Below are 16,918 nucleotides of genomic sequence, written 5' to 3' on the forward strand. Positions count from 1 at the left end.
TCTGTCCCCATCAAACCTTCCTGGCCAGCCCAGCGACAGGCACTGAAGCCTTTCCACGGTGGCCTCAGTCCCCGCCCCGTGCCTATGCCCGGCCATCACAAGCCCCCGGACTACCACATGCCCACTGCGCTCCGTCCACGGGAACCCGAGGCCAGCCCACTGCCCTGCGCCCACGGTGCTTGTTAGTGAGTCACATCCTGCACCACAGCTAAGTGGCCAAGCCCTGACACACAGCCTAGCATGGCCACGCTCCCCCAAGGCCAAAAGTCACCAAAGCTAGTGCATGCCAGCAGCCTGGCTGGGGATTCCAGCAGCCGAGCCCGAGCCCCTGGGCAGCGGGCCGAGGATAAAGCTTCCCCTCCACAGGACAACCAAGGAGCCCCAGGGAGACCGGCCACAGGGGAGACACACAAGGCAGAGAGCAGCAAATGAGTGAGCGCCTAGCTGTGCCCCGTCATCTGGGACACCCCGAAGAGCAAGTCCAACACACCTGGCCGGTGCACTGACCCTCACCCAACTAACAGTGGGCACACTCATATGCCAGATCTTACACGAATGACAAAATGGTAAGGACAAAGGGTGTAAGCCTAGAGCACAGACGGACGGGGTGGCATGAAACCGTACCCAGGGCACTCGCGGGGTTGGAGTGAGTGGCATGCCGCGGGCGGGCGGGCCGCCGGGCCGGGGCACCTTTCTGCACAGCAACGAGAGTACGCAGAGAGGACAGCGAAATAGGGTTCCAGCAACCCCGCCCAGAGGCCTTTCCTGCAGAAGTCACTCAGCTCCGCAGTGCAGAGCACTCCGCACAGAGACACGTCTGCACAGTGGCCCGGGCGCCCGCACGGCGGCCGGGGGCCCCAGAAGCTCCCCGGGGCCCTGCGAGAGCTGGCGCCCACGTCCCGATCCTCCGACGCCATCTGAGAACTAGCCGAGGCTGCCCTGCTTGTTAAATGCCTGAAGAGTTATCTGGGGAGTGTCACCCCCAACGATGACCCTGAGAGCATAAAAACAAGTGAAACGCACTGTTTTTCACTCTTCCAGAACCAGGCCTAAGTCTCAAGTCCCCCACGAGAGGCGGCCTGATGGTGTGGCAGGCGCACGGGCACTGGAGTCAGAGGTGCAGTCCACTCCGGCTCGGCCGCTGCTCCCTGGGGACGCGCTGGTAAGACGGGCCCGCACCACAGGCCTGGGACAGTCCCAGGGGCTCAGGCACTGAGCGTCTAGCTCTAGGAAGCTCGGCCGCCTGCCAACCGGAAGGAAAGGGCCCCACCAGCTGGACACGCGCTCGCACACTAACCTGAGCCTTTTGTACGATCCTGACGCCAGTGGTACAAAGCCTGAGCACCTTAGCTATCCCCACAGCACTCACACGCGGGCAAAAAGTCACAGATCTGATGTATCACAACGTCTAAGAGGTAATTTAATCCTTAACTGAAATGTCTAACCACAAGGCACACCAGAAGACAGGCAACCCAAGGGGTCATGGAGAGACTTAGCTCTTCGCTTGATCACAGGAATAAAAAATCTCCAATTATGTAACTCTGCTACATTATAAAAAAAAACCTCCTCCTAATGACCTGATGACTTCATTTCTGACAATGATTTTGCACTAAGAACAAAAAACCCTTTTTCTTGCGGTATACTGACACGTGATGTCAGTTTCAGGGGGCATACATGATTCGGTATTTGTACGTATCGTGAAATGATCACCGCGGAAAGTTAACATCCATCACCGCAGAGAGTCCTAACTTCTTTCCTTGTAACGAGAACTCTGAAGATCCACTCTCTTAGCAGCCCAGACGTGCGACAGGACTACCAACCAGAGTCTCACGCGGCACGTCGCATCCCAGGACTCACCGTTTAACTGGAAGCTGTACCTTCTGACCCCCTCACCCATTCTGCCCACCCGTCGGGCCCCGCTCCTGGCGACCACCACTGCGCTCCCTGCATCTGTGAGCTCGGCGGCTTGGTTGGGGTTTGGTTTAGTTCTAGCTCCCAGCATGAGACAGATCACACGGTATTTGTCATCCTCTGATTTACTTCACTTAGCACAGTGCCTCAAGGTGCATCCACGCTGCTGCGAACAGAAAGGCTTCTTCATTTTTTTACGGTTGCACAGCATTCCAGTGTACGTGCATGTGTGTGCATGGGTACGTGTGTGTGTGTGCACATGTGTCTTTATCTGGTCATCTGCGGATGGACGCTTAGGTTGCTTCCATATCCTTGGCTACTGGAAATAATGCTGCGACGAACATGGGACTATGTGCATCTTTTTGAGAGAGTGTTTTTCTCTCTGGATAAACACCCTGAGGTGGAATGGGGGGACCACACGGCAGTTCTATTTGCACGAAGAATGTTCTAGGTGGTGCACGAGCTGCAGGTGGCCCGCAGCACTGTGCATGTGGTGGCCCCCACTGAACTGTGTACTTTAACGGGCTGAGTTACATGTTATGTGAATTTCACCTCAATTTAAAAAATACTTTTTGACTTGAAAATTTGATTATTTTATGCCATTTTGACACCTGTGAATGACTGTGCATATATGCTAAATGTCACCTGTTCACAGGCTCCCCAATATATATAAAGTGAGGGAAAGGGCACATGAGACCATACGCTGCCATGCGTATTTTGAAAAGAATGGGGGAGGACACGTACACGCACCTACCCAGGTACCTGAACACACAGACCACTTGTGAGAAATGAGAAACGGGAGGGGCTACTGGAGATTTACTTGCCATTACGTAAGCCCTTTGGGACCATCTGGATGTTTAAAGATGGCATAATGTAGCTTTTTCGATTTAAAAAAACCTAGTAAAACGAACATTACCACCTCCCCAAACTTGAAGCCGTGAGCGCTGGCGTACCCCGCCCTCCCCATCTCCCGGAACAGCCTCTTGGTGTAGCTGCCATCACGTCTGTGATACTATTAAATACGTCTTGATTTTGATTAAGCATGTCAATTAAGTGTTGATTTAGAGATATACAACTTTAATAACCATTTTGAGTAAAGATCGTTTTCCAAACATCGCACGGCCATTGAAAGCAAGGCGAGTGAACCAGCAACATGGGAGGCTGTGACATAACATTAACTGAAAAAAAGGATAACAGATCCCATCTACAGTCCCGCCACCGCCAGGATAACAGATCCCACCTACGGTCCCACCACCGCCATGCCTGGCAAAACCATGTCGTCAAGCTTCTCAACGACACGGTGGGGAGCACCGCGCACCCACTTCACAAACGAAGAAGCCGAAGCTGCAAGCGGTTTAAAAACAACCATGACCCCTCCGTTAGTGAACGGCGAAGCGTGGCCATGGCCCATGTGGCCCAAAGCCCACGCTCCTGCCTTCCACACTCCCCTGCCCCCCGAGACGCTGAGACTGACGGTGGCAGGGTGACTGAGACTGACGGTGGCAGGGTGACTGGCGACGACAACGTCTCACTTTTTTGTAACGTGATTATTCTCACTTCTAGAACCTAAAACGATACACAGGTTATATCACCCCTTGGGTAAAAACGGGTTTAAAAAGCTATCCTTACCAAAAAAGGTGTGTGTATGTATAGATCCTCATCTAATTTTTTAAGACTATCTTATGCTAAGAAAAACGACCTTCGGTTTTTCAGCATTATAAGTAAACCTGAACTTTCCCCCTTTAAGACCAATTTAAATATCATCTGAGGTTTCACCAGAAAGCTTTCAGTTGACATTACTATCTCGAGAGTTGGCTTGCAGCCCAACCACAGCCTTCCCGGCTGCATTTCACTCCGCACAATGAAATCCGGACAGAGGTGCTTTTCTTCCCTCCCCGCAAAATCCAGTGTTTTCCTTATTCTCAGCGGCCGACTTAAGTTTAACTTCCTTCCTGTACTCCGTCCCGTTGTAATGTCAAACGGAATTACCCGTCATGCCCCACGCCCTGCATTTCCACTCATTAGAAATTGCTTCGTTTCCTTATTTTAGCCACGTGTGACTGAATCCTGTCTCGAATTTCCAGAAGGGACTCTTCCACAGCCTCATGCGCTGATGAGCAGAGCAGCATGCAGCACAGCTGCACTCAGTATCATGGCATTTCAGTCAGGGACGGGACGCACGTATGACGCGGTGTCAGGTGGGCACTAGACTTATCAGGTGATCACTTCGTAAGTCGTTTAAATGCCTCATCGCTACATTGTACACCTGAAACTAATATAATATCGCACGACAACTGTTATTGAAAAATAAAAAAATAGTTCTCAAAAAGGTGGTCCCAGAGATTACAGCGGGGCTGAAAATCCCTGTCAGCTAGTGACGTCGGACCCGTCGTAACAGGCGATGTGTCCCTCCCGCGCTGTGGCGATGCTGGCGTAAACAAACCCACGACACTGCCCGTCGTACAGAGGGACAGTGCACACGATTACGGGCGGTCCATAACCCTTGACGATGATAATAAATGACGTGGGACTCATTCGCGTACTTACTATACTACACTTTTGTCATGTTAGAGTGTGCTCTTTCGACCTACAAAACAGCAAGCAGCGTCCCGCCGGCCGCGGCCATTGTTGGTTCCCCTTGGCCTTGGTTAAATCTCATGTTCTTCTGTTCATCACGACCCCTAAGGTTCACACAGTCACGAAATCGCCTAATGACGCATTTCTCAGAACAAGTCCCTGTCATTAAGTGACACGTGACTACACAAAGGAGGACAGAAATCCGAGGACTGTGCCACTCACGGCTTCTAACCTCCAGCAGATCCTCCCCCTTTCCTGGGTCTCGTTTCCTCATCTGTAAAATGGGGAGGATGGGGTGCTGCCGGCCCCGCCCATCAGTGAGGGCCGGAACGGAACCAGTGACATACCCGTGCGAGAGGGCTCTGCAAAGGCCGGCCACCAGCCTGCACCGGCAGGGCGCGGCCCTGGGGCGACTAGCACCAGCATCTCACCAAGCAAAACGGCTGCCACAGACTGGGTGTCTGCGTCCCCCATCCAAATGTGTATGTTAAATCCTGACTCATAGGTGGGAGGTCCCGAGGTCACAAGGGTCCCATGACTAGGATTCATGCCCTTATAAGACAGACCCCAGGGAGCTCCCCCGCCCCTCCACCAGGCGTGGACGCAGAGAAAGGGCAGCGGCCCTCCCCACAAAGAGCCAGCGTCCTGACCTTGGACTGGGAGGAGCACACGTCTGCTGTTCATAAGCCACACACAGGCTGGGGTCTCCTGTTCCAGCGGCCTGAGGTGATGCAGCAGTGTCACACCAACACAAGAATGACACTTCTGTGTGACACACAGACAGACGCACAGACCCGCAGCACCTCGGGAGAGTGCGATGCGAGGCAGCCCCTGGGCCTCGCGGCCGAGCACGATGCGCGTCCTCAGCGAGGGCTCAAGGGCCCTATGGTCCCCACCGCGGCCCTTGCAGCACGGCGACCGGCCCACCCGAGGTGGCCGTGCACGCTCTACACTCCAGCACGTCACCTGGAGAGCGAGCTTTCAACAGAACGCAACGTCGAGCTGAGCGGGTGCCCACAGCCCATTGGACCTCCTTAAGTGACAAAGTGAATGTCACTTCGCGTCCAGAGTACGGTGTGGACCGGGACCGCGCACTGTCCCTAGCAGCCCTGACTCCCATGCAGGCGGTGGCCCGAGGGCCCCCAGACATCTGGTCCTGTGGTCTGCGGCCCCTGGCAGTCCAGCGACCACCCATCGCCAGACTCCCCGCTGGACATCAAGCTCCATCCGCTTCTCGCCACGCACTCCCTACCAGCAGGGCGGTCTGAGAGGAGGGGTGCCGGCCGGGCGAACGCGAGGGGCCCAGGGCCCCTGCACACGGGAGGGACTGCTGTGTTTCCCCCGGGAAAGGACGACAGCTCAGGCCCTTCGGGAATCACGCAGGACCCAGGGGCGGCAGCGTCCAGGATGGCGCCCCAGCCCCCTCTCCTCCACCTCCCGGCTTTTTATCTCTGACACATTCGGCCTCCCTTCCTTCGGGCCAGCGGACTGGGCCTCCCGGGCCAAGGAGACAAGCCGACGGCACAAGGTCCCTGGCGCGAGGCGGCCTGCTGGCCCTGGCTCCCGCTGTTCTCCTAGGAAAGGGCAGTGGCCGAGCAGAACCTCCGGCGGAGCGCGCCCCGGGGGCAGCACCGGTCTCCGGGGAGCACAGGAAGCTGTGGGTGCACGCGGAGAGCAGAGAAGCAGGCGACTGTGCCCTCGCCGGGCTCCTCCCCCGGGACGCCACGGACTTCCGAGTGCCTGACAGAGCAGCACTCAACAAAAGTTAGCTGTCACCGCCACCAGCCCCGTCACCTCCGCCACCACCCCCTCCTCTTCCTGCAACTGGAACCCCAGTTTCAAAGTGCCGACGGTCGAACCCACACAAGATACTTCCTACTCAGCAACCGTGCATCTAGGGGTGGCCGAGTGACCCAGTTCTGGTCAAACTCTGCCTTCCAGATAAGAATACAGATGCCACAGTGACTGCCCCCCGCCCCCCACACGATGACCGCTGTCTTGTGGCCACAGCTTAGATTCTCGAAGAGAGTGAGGTGAACCGAGGCCGGCAGGCAGCTACCTCCAGGCACCATGCTGAGGAAAATGAGCCCCTATTTGTTCAAGGCCCCTGGTACCCGCTGTCAGACCACATCTTAACCCTACCCCTCGACCCCCGGTGGCGTGTGTCAGCTGGTGAACCAGAGGTGCCGATGACCGCTGCAGGGACATGGGGTGGGGGGGAGAAGACAGACGGCTGCTGGCCTGACGAGCTCCGCCAGCACCCGCCAGAACGCGCCGTGTACCCGTCCCGTCAGCACGGCACGAGGACGAGTGACTCAGCCACTGTGAGGTGCTCACCACCTACTATCAGATGGACACGGTCTAACACGGACGAGAGGCGGAAGGTGACAGGAGCTCGGTGACGGGGACACGTGCCGCAGAGAGCAAGGAGCAGCGCGCTCCTGCTGATGCTCACGCGCTCTGCCACGCCCCCCTCCGCCCGCGAGTCAGGACGGCAGACAGCACGGCTCACGGCCACGCGATTAGCGGTCAACACCCCGACCTACGAGAGAACTTACTAGAGAAGAAGGACAAACACATAACGACCTAATCCGCGAGACTGCTTCGTGACGACGACATGGCAGACTTGTAAATGACACGCAGAAAACCACGATTCCACGGACACCGGTGACCCGAGCGGACGCGGAGGACTTCCCGCTAAAGGCGACTGAAGGTCCCCTCCGCCACGGGCGGTAAGTGAGGCAACGTCCTCCAGCCATGCTCGACGCAGTTTTCTCTTGAGCTAAGCGATACTACATGTCGTTCGCTTACCTAGCAGTAAAAATGTCACCCCAAAAAAGGCTGCCGGTGGTGCCGGCCGTGACAGCGGGAGCCCGCGCTTCCCTGCGGCTCTGTCCCGTGCCGCCGCCCGCAGACAGCCCCCCGGAGGCTGGCCGGCTCCGAGGAGGACGGAAGAGGACGCAGAAGAAAACACGCTGGGGTCAGCGTGGCGCGTGGACTGTGGCTCCAGCATCTCTCCCGCTCCCAGGCACAGCGTGAGATCGCGCAGACAGAAGCCACGGCACCGCGCCGTCCTCAGCAGGGAGACGAGGGCAGGACGCCGCCCATGCACGGGCAGAGGCTCTGGAGGGATGCTGGGGACATCACAGAGGGCACAGGGAAGCTAGGAGCCACAGAGGGAAAAGTCTGCCCCGGCTGCAGGGAGACTGTCACTGCCGTCAGGCTATTAATAATAATTACTCACCCGGGAATTGTCCTTAAACAAAACGAAGCCGGAGAAGGACCACGCGTGCCCCCCAGGGAAGGGGAAACCGTCTGGTGGTGTCGCCCGGCACCACCAGACAACAAGGCCCACTCCCTGCCGCTCCCAGTGCCAGGCCCGGCGGAGTCGGCAGCGCTCAGGAAAGACAGCTCACCCTCCCAGAGAGAAGGGGACAGAAACGGGCAGGGGGTGGCGGGTGCCCGGAGGACAACGAGGCGGGATGAGGAGGGAAGGAGGGATGGAGGCGTTCTGGGTGGCCAGGGGACACTGCTTCGCGCACGGCTCGGTCGGAAGATCCTGGCGAGAGGTGACATCTGAGCAGAGACCTGGAGGAAGTGAGTCACCAGAAATCCAGCATAGGGGGACAGCAGTGCAGAGGCCCCAGGAGAACACATGCTGGTGTGTTCTAGAACCCGCGGGACACAGCGTTGGGGATGGGGGGCGAGGCCTGAGAGGAGCAGGCCTGGCAGGCCACTGTCCACCTCTGGCTGTCCTCTGGGCACACCAGGAGCCACCGCACGGCTCTGAGGAGGACCTGACCTGGACCTCGCTCCCAAAGGCTCCCTGGCTGCTGTGTAGCTCGCGGGTCATAGGGGCCCAGCAGGAAGGTCGCCGTGACTGTCAGGCCATGTGGGGGCTCGGACCGGAGTGTGGGGTGGAGGCGCCGAGCATGTGGAGCCAAGAGATGAGCGACAGAGGTGTGAGGGGAGGGAGGGACTGGGCACAGAGCAGGGGAGGGGGGGCTGGGGAGATGCCGGCTGCAGATCCGACCCACAGAAACCGCCTTTAAAAACAGACGAACTTTTTAAAACACTAACTGCCCCGTGTGTGTTCTTCACGAGAGCAGCTTTGCCAGCGCACCCCGATGATCAGAAGAGGGGCCGCTGCAGAGCGGGGGCCGCGGGGGATGCAGGTGCAGGCACAGGCAGACAGGGAGAGCGCTGAGGGACGGGGCGAGCCTCGACGCGCGGGATCACAGGTGGTGGGGGGCTGTGCTCTCCCACCCGCCCCCACGCACGGCCCACTCTGTCTGGGTGGATGGAATCAGAGCTGCTTCCCGTGCAAGGCGGGCGAGCCGGTCCGCACCCCCGTACACAAGACACAGTGACCGTGGAAAGGGTCCCCACAGACCCCCTCCCGGCCCAGCATCCTCACCCTGAGATGCACCCACCCCTACCACCAGGGCACATACACCTACTGCATGCACCTGCTGTGTGCGGGCCCCGCCCCACGGCCTGGGCTGCAGGGAATGTGGGGTGCCGGCGGCCTCACCCGTCCCTTAGCCCGCTCTGTAAAGCGTCTGTCTCACTGCAGTCTGTTCTCCTCACACAGCAGGGCTGACAGGAAACCGGGCCCTCAAAGGCACACTGCGGGGCTCCCCGCCGCCGAGGGCGGCCACCGCTCCTGCCCCCCCTCACTCCGACCGCTCTCCAGAGCATCGGCAGTCCTCTGGGGATCTAAGGGAGCTCATCTCCAGCTGAACTGGCACCGGCGAGCTAAGAACCAAACGCTGTCCACACCTCTGCTTAGAAACGGGAGGCAAACAGGCCGACAAAGCCAGCGGGTCACACGCAGTGACGAGGGAGGCAGGGAGTGCATTCGGCAGAGAAGAGGGGGCGGGTGGGTGGAAAGGGACAGGAGCAGGGGGCGGGGCGGGAGGTCACGGCCTCCCCAAGGCCTGCACCGTGCTCAGGGTGGCGGGGGCGCTGAGCCCGCAGGAGAGGAGCTGTGGGAGCCAGCACGGCCAAGCGCCACCCGTCCGCTCTCCCCTGGGGTTTTGGCCCTCTGGGGTTGGCGTCCTTGTGGGCATCTGCCCCCCATGAGGTTCAGGGAAAGACTGAGGAGACATGAGCCCTCACTCTTGCCCCCCGCCCTCAGAACCTCCAGCGCCCGCCCTCACACACGCACCTCCACAGGCGTCCTTGTCCTTGTGGTTGCCAGGCAGCTAAGGCTGCAGGGCTGGTGCTTGGCCACTAGAGGGCGACACGGAGCCCTGCTGGCCGTGAGCCTGGACCTGCCGGAGCTGGAGGGCTCCCCTGGCCACGGCTGCCCAGCTGCCACCCCACTGTGACCAGGGCACGCCCTCTGCTCTAGATTCCCCGACAAGACCCCAAGGGGAGGGCATTACCCCTCTGTCCTCGAGGCGTCCAAAGACTGTGGACAACACCCGCTGTCTACGCCCACCAGAACTGTGACCCTGACCAGCTCGCAGCCCGCTCTGCCTCACTGTGGGCTGAAGGGCTCATCCTGCATTGAACCAAAGGCTCAGCTTTGTGGGCTGTACGCCAGGCTCGGAGCGGACGGCTGGCGTGTTTGCACTTGGGGGAGTGTGTGTGCGTGTGTGTGTGTGCGCGCACGCACGCGCGCGCACGTGGCACAGTACCCAGCACGGAGTAAGAGCCAAAAATGGCAGCTACTGTGCAGTTATTTGGATGTGCAGTCGTCACCCCTTGTCTTGGGAGACACATTTCAAGACCCCTAGTGCAAGCCTGCAACCAAGGACAGTGTCACACCGCACGTACACACACGGTTTCTCCCGTACACACGCACTTCACTTAAACGGAGAACCTCGCGGGCCTTCCCTCTGGCCTGTCCAAACTGCCAGCGTCACTGCCCTGCTCTTCGGGCCAGTTATCAAGTCAGCGAGAGTTTCCTGAACACAAGCACTGCAACACAGCTGGATGGCAACCAAGAAGGCTATAAGTGACTGTGGGGTGAGGGGGCGTGGCACGGGAGTGACTGACATCCACCAGGGGGTGGAGCAAAATGGCCCGAGATTTCATCACGCTGCTCAGAACAGCATACGACTTAAACTTTCGATTTAAACTTATAAACTGTTTATTTCTGGAATTTTTGATTTAATATTTGGGGCCACAGCTGACCGGGGGTAACTGGCACCGCAGGAAAGGAGACCGGGGATGACGGACACTGCCACACGCGTTCCCTGGCTGTTTCACGAGTCCCTGATTCGTCTCCCCAGGGAATGACACATTTCGTGGGCGTGTCCTGGTTTCTGTGTCCATCAGCTGTCCCCTGACCCTCGCAGCCCGGGCTCCAGCTGTGACAGTCCTGGCTCCCCCTCTCCCCAGTCAGCCCAGCTTTATGACCGAGCCAGCACCAGGCCCGCCCAGCCTGCCCTACGGAGCCCGGGGAGCCGACCACCCCACCCGGGCCCCTCGGCTCCTCCCCCATCTACTCCCCAAATTTCTTCCCTGTCTCTGCTGTCCCTCCCCTGCCCACCCCCAAGTGGCTGCCCAGGGCGGGAGCCACCAGAGCCCGGAAGTCCTCAGGGCCCCGCCCACCGCAGGACAGCAGCCACTTCCTCACCCCGAGCTCCGCTCGGGCTTGGCGCACGGGCCCACGGGCTTGGCACCGAGATGCCCCCCCCAGCCACGTGGCCCTCGGGAGCGGCCCTGCCTGCCTCCAGCCTCACGCCCTCCCCCTCCAGGCCGGCCTCGCGCCATCGCCATCGTGCCCGGGCCCTGTGCCCCAGGCCCCTCCCTGGGGTGCTCCTCCCCTCCCCCGAACGCCAGCCTTCCTGCTGGTCTCGCCTGAAGGCACAGCGGGTCCTCGAATGGCGTCACTTCGTCCCCAAGCTGTTTCATTACCACGAGGATGGGAGGCCAAAGGAACTTAACTCTCGTTTACGCCAAGGGGCCTGTGGTGAAGCCGGTGTCATCACAGGCCGTTTCGCTTAGTCACGGACACGCCGTGCCCCACTCCGAGGGTCTGTGCACGCAGCGGCCTCTACCCCCGCATGGGTTCATTCCCATGTACTGAGTGCCTCCCGAGAGGTCCCGAAGCACCAACTGCATGCGTGTCTGTCTGTGTCCCCACGCCAGAGTGTCAGCTCCACGAGGCCAGGGCCCCCAGGGTCTGGTTCCTGCTTCGCCGGCCGCAGGTGCTAGGTGCATGCTGGCTGAATCGCCTCACGCCCACTGCGTCCTAAGTCCCAAGGACCCTGCAGGGCCAGCCTAACCCCCCATGTGGCTGGTGAGACAGGAAGCTGAGTCACCTGATCAGAGTCGGTTCCACAATGGTGGGGGGGGGCGGGGCAGGGGCCTGCATTGCCTCCTCCCCCTGCCCCCACTGGCAGGCAGGGCTGTCCCTCAGCCCCAGGCCCCGAGGGGGCGTCTAACTCAAATTCTTGCTTCCAGGGTGAACAACTCCAAACCCCAGACCCAAGCAAAAACAAAAACACAAACACCTCTGCTCCCCAGCGCCATCTACTGGATGGTCTCCAGCTTAAATCCCAGACCAGGCGCCCACTCCCTGCTGGGCCCTCATGGGCTCACGTCTGAATGCTGGGAGGGCCAGGGCGGCATGTCACACACCAGCTGGCCTCAAGCCCCTCTCCACAGGCCCCAGGACACGCATGCTTGCACACTGCCACGTGGCACTCCCATTCACAGACCCACGTGATAAAAACAGAGCCCTCCAGGTGTCACTTTCTTGGGCTTCCAGCCGGGCAGCTTTCTTGTGAGGAAATGCTGAGTCACCACAAAGGGCGGATGGGCTATGTCGTCTGTGTCCCGTTCAGTCCCGGGCCCACGACTGAGCACAAGCTGGACACAGACACCAGCGCCCCGCTGGGCAGCATGGCGTTCGTCAAGTAGAACCGTTCCTGTGGGCACTTCTCACCTCGCCGACCTGTTTTCCGGCACTGGCAAATACCTGCCACCTGCGTCTTCCCCTCAGCTGTCTTCTGAAGCCACCTTAAAGGCCTCGCAAAAACAAGCAGTTTGCCGGGTGTTTTACCACTAAATACAAACCAAATAATTGCTTAGCTTTGAAAGCTTTAGGGTTAGCATTTTGGTGCTAGATTTGGTATTTAAATAGAATTCTAAAGAAAGAAGAAACCCATGATCCCACCAACGTAACAAAAGAATCTGATTTTTACACGTTCTCCAATCTCTCCGTACCTACTCACATCTTCCCACGAGTCTTGAAAGCTTCATTTTTAAGTACGATTTTAATTTCTCAACGTTACCGCAGTGACGAAAGCCACAAGAGAATTCTAAATGGGGCTCGGATCTCGGCCCAAAACGGCGGCCTCGTCAGGCAATCTTGTTGTCACCAGCTCTCTCCTTGTCACCTACCAGTAGAAACTGCTAGACAGCCAGAAAAGTATCTATAAACTAACCTGACCCGTCAACAATCACAGAAGTGACCACACGTGTCCGTGTTCTAAAAATCAAGTTAGGTAAATAGGCCAATGCAAACGAAAGTAAAAAAGGGACTCACTTTTCTGCGTGTGACGTCTGGGCCCCTCCCACGCGCGCTGCGTGCATCCCCCGCACGACTGGTCCTGCTATCGCCCCGCCTCCGGAGGAACGAGGGGACTGAGCGCGGCAGCTTCCGGGCTCGCTCAAGGTGGAGGTCCCGGCGCGGAAGCAGCGGAGCCAGCGCTCCACGCGGGCAGCCCACCACGGAACCGCCTCTCACCGCCACTCACCGCCACTTACCGCCACTCTGGGCCTTGGCCCCCACGCCGCCTCAAGGGGTTGGCGGGCCGGGAAAGCCAGCAGCCAAGGTCCGTGCTCACACTGCGACAGCAGCCCTGCACGCGGCCCCCTGTTCTTCCCCACCTGGTGGTGAGACTTCCTCCCGGTCCTCCAGCTCCCCGCCCCGAGGGACGCGCTAGAAGGCCGCAGCGGGGGGAGGCCCGCCTGTCTGAATTGCAGTTCTCGGTCTTCCCTGAGAACAGTTCGGGGTGACCGCAGGGCCTGTGCGGGGCAGGAAGTGCACGACGGGCTCCACGGGCCGGCTCGCTCAGAGCGCCACACGGACTCCGGTGCCTCCGGGCCGCACGACAAACGCAGCATCACAGGGATGAGCGGGGACAGAACGGCATCCCCGTCCAGGGGAGAAAGCAAGCGAACTGGGTAAACGCACAGGCCGCAAAGCGTCCGTCAACAGCTACTTCTGAATTCCCAAGGGAGAAAGAGCGACCTGTCGCCAGACCCCCTGGCAGCCGCCATCTGACCAGGAGATCGGAGTGGCCCTCGCCAACGTCCAGACAAACCGCACCTCGGCCTCCGGCTCTGGCGGCTCAGAACGCCAGTGACCGCCACGTCACAGCAGGAAGGCGGCCTCGGGGCCCTAGGGGCCGCGCTCCGTGAAGGCCCAGGTCAAAGACGACGACACGGGGCTGGGGCACCGCGCCAGGTCCACACGCACGGGGGACGCAGCAAGCGTGACGCGTGACCCCGCGGGGACCACGTCCGGAAGACGCCTGGGAGTGGGCGCAGGGCAGGGGCGGGGGGGGCAGGGAAGGCCGCACCCTCCCACCGCCCGGCTGCAGTGTGACCGCCTCACACGTCCCGTGCAGAAACTAAACTACAAAAAGCCCCCGTGAGAACTGTGCGCGGAGCGGACAGCACCTTGCCGCTGCCAAGACCTTCCTCCCACGGCCACCTCCCATGCCCCAGGCAGGCTGCCTCACGGTGGCCGTGGCCGGTGGCCGGTGGCAGCTCTGCCTGCCTGGGCCACTCTGTGCCACCCATCCGTGGGCCTCACACGCCACCTGCTGGCCGAGAGGGGCACTGCCCGCCTTGGGGCCCCAGCCCTCAGAGCTCCACTGTGGCACCTGCCCCCAAACAAAGAGTGATCTCGTGACCAAGGCCACAACTGATCCCCTGAAAACTCCAGCATCCACAAATGCCCAGCGCAGAGTGGCACTCGACAAAGAGCAGACACGCCAGCGAAAGAAGGTGGATTCTAGGGAGACTCCAGTAGGAAACGGAGCGAGCACGTGCTTCCAGCCTGGTGGCAGGGCGTCCACACAGTATCACGACCCATGAGAACCACACTGGTACTGTCCTGTCCCCCGCTGGCCCGACGGCCTACGGAGGCAGGGTCCCCCACAGTGCTCCCCTGCAGTGCTCACAGCCTGCAGCCCTGTCCGCCCAGGAGGAGGCCCCCGCCGGCAGGTGCGAAGGCAGCAGTGCCCAGGGGTCGCTCGCCAGCTCTGCGCCCACGGACACGATGAGGAAGAAGGGGGGCCACCCACCCGGCCTTGCAGGGCAAACCAAGGGCGGCTCTAAGACACCCAGAGTGTGACTGGGGCCTTACGAGAAAAAGAACCGCACACACCGATCAAATTGCACTGGACGCACATTAACGCGACACGTCTACACAAGGGAAATCGCAGAGAAGCAAGGGCATTAAACGATAAGAACGGGGACTGTGTCAGAAACGAGACGCAGCCGCACAGCCCTCCAGCCCGGGACTCACCGAGGTCCGTGTTGGGGCCGGCGATGAGCTGCCTGAACTTGTGGAGCCGGGAAGCCTCTCTTTCACTTAACGCCGAGCTGCTGAGGGTGCTGGGGTCGGACGTCCCATCCAGTGCGCCAGTCGCCGGGTGTGGGAGGGACTGGGACCTCTGCAGGGGGACAGGGTCGCTGGCACTTTCTGCAGAGGAAGAGAGGGCTGAGGGTGAGGGCGGGCTCCTGGACCTCCGACCGCCGTGCGCTGCCCCAGGCGGCCTCGCACCTGCTGTGCCACTTTCCGTGTGAACGCTGCCCTGTCACACGTCCCTCCCTGCCAGCACGGAGCAGCGAGGACCCTGGTTTCTTGGGCAATAAAACGAAACGAGCCAGTGTCGATGACGTTCCCCCACCTCGCTGGCACCGTGAGACAGACACGGCCCACATGGAAACAGGACAGGGACACCCAGGAAGCTCCAGCCGCCAGGGACTAGGAGCAGCCGGGCCCTCCTGACCAGGCCCACCCACATGACGTGGCCCGAGGGTTTGCTAGTGTGGGGCGGGGAGGGGGTGCATGGAGCGCTTGGGCCTGGGGAAAGCCCCAAGCACCTGTGAAGGGGGTGCAGCCTGAGAAGACAGAGGCCAGGAGACCAAGGCCAGTGTCCCAACAATGGGGACGCCACTGCCTGTCTGGGCCTCCCGGATCCCCCGAGTCCTGCGAGGAAGCGGAGCGAGCCAAACCCCACTGCAGGCAGGGAGGGGCGCCAGCCCGCCTAGCCCCCACCCGGGGCACCACTGCTCCCATGACCAGCTGCAGGGCCTGTGCCCGCAGGGACCCACAGGGACCCATGGGGCAAGGTGAGAACGCATGACATCAGCAGCCCGGGACCAGGGACGGCCAGGGGAAAAGCCAAAGGTGCTCAGGTCACTGGACAAAGAACCACCGGGACCAACAAGGGGTTCCCAAGCGAGAGGCACGCAGAGGCTCTAAACCCTCAGGTCGGAACCCATCGCGCGACTGCATCGTCTGAAATTCCGAGCAGAGTGAAAAATGAACTTCAGGAAACGGCGCAGGTGACGGACGCGGCCAAGTGAGCTGACACCTGGCTGCGAGAACAGAGCACTTCCCAGGGCCGCTCGTCACCCCGAAGTGGGGATGGGAAGGCCCCACGCAGGAGCCCTCGGGCACCAGGAGCAGCGGCCACAGCCTCTGGGCAGAGTCCGGCCCAGAGAAGCTTCCAGAAGCCTGCAAAAGTGGGCGCAGGGGAGAAAGCGCCCCCCACCCCCACCACTGGCTCCTGCTCCCCGGGGCCTCGCCCCCGGCCTGCTCGGGGGAGAGCTCGATGGTGTGGGAAGGACAGGGACGTGACTCAGGGCCCCGCCCCCTCCAGACTGCATCACGCAGTGTCTCGGGCCCCACGGGAAAGCGTTCCGTAGGAAGAACAGGGCCAGACACGCTCGGTTCCATTCGTCTGACCTCCGAGGCTTTCAGACCCGCGAGGACCCGTCACTCCTGAGCACAGCGCACCTCTGGCCTCCACTCTGAGGTGTGGAAGGTGGAAGCTGGACAGAAAGCGACAACAACGTCCCTGAGGGAACGGTAATGTCGTAGCCATTAGTCCCTGTCACCGTGAGCGGAAAACAGGGACACCCCACCTCCAGGGTCCCCGAGGGTGGGGTCTAACCGTCACCAGTCAGCCTCCACACAAGACCCCATCTGCAGCTCCAGGTCAGCTATGGGAACGGCTGTCACCTGGCTGTGCCCACCAAGCCCTTCCCAGCTGAAGCTACACTTTGCCATTAACCCAATGACACCCCAAAACAAGCCCAGTGCATCTGACTTCAGGTATGAAGGCGACAGGCTGCTTGGACGTTTATGAAGGAAGTCGGGACAGCTGGACGGAGCGCGCGGGCGCGGGGAGACCGCCTACGGGGCCAGGCGGCCCATCACGGAACTTTC

At 60.4% G+C, this 16,918-nt stretch overlaps 1 protein-coding gene across 1 annotated transcript in view; it reads right to left on the bottom strand.

The window, feature by feature from the left end:
• TBC1D22A (TBC1 domain family member 22A) overlaps positions 1-16,918 on the bottom strand; it is a 229,452-nt gene that overhangs the window by 190,432 nt on the left and 22,102 nt on the right. The window contains exon 4 of the mRNA XM_039863147.1: positions 14,987-15,163. Coding sequence (XP_039719081.1) covers positions 14,987-15,163 — 177 coding nt within the window. The remainder of the gene's footprint in view (positions 1-14,986; positions 15,164-16,918) is intronic.

The sequence above is a fragment of the Pteropus medius genome, unplaced genomic scaffold (genome assembly GCF_902729225.1).
Source record: "Pteropus medius unplaced genomic scaffold, Ma_sr-lr_union100, whole genome shotgun sequence".
NCBI lineage: Eukaryota > Metazoa > Chordata > Mammalia > Chiroptera > Pteropodidae > Pteropus > Pteropus medius.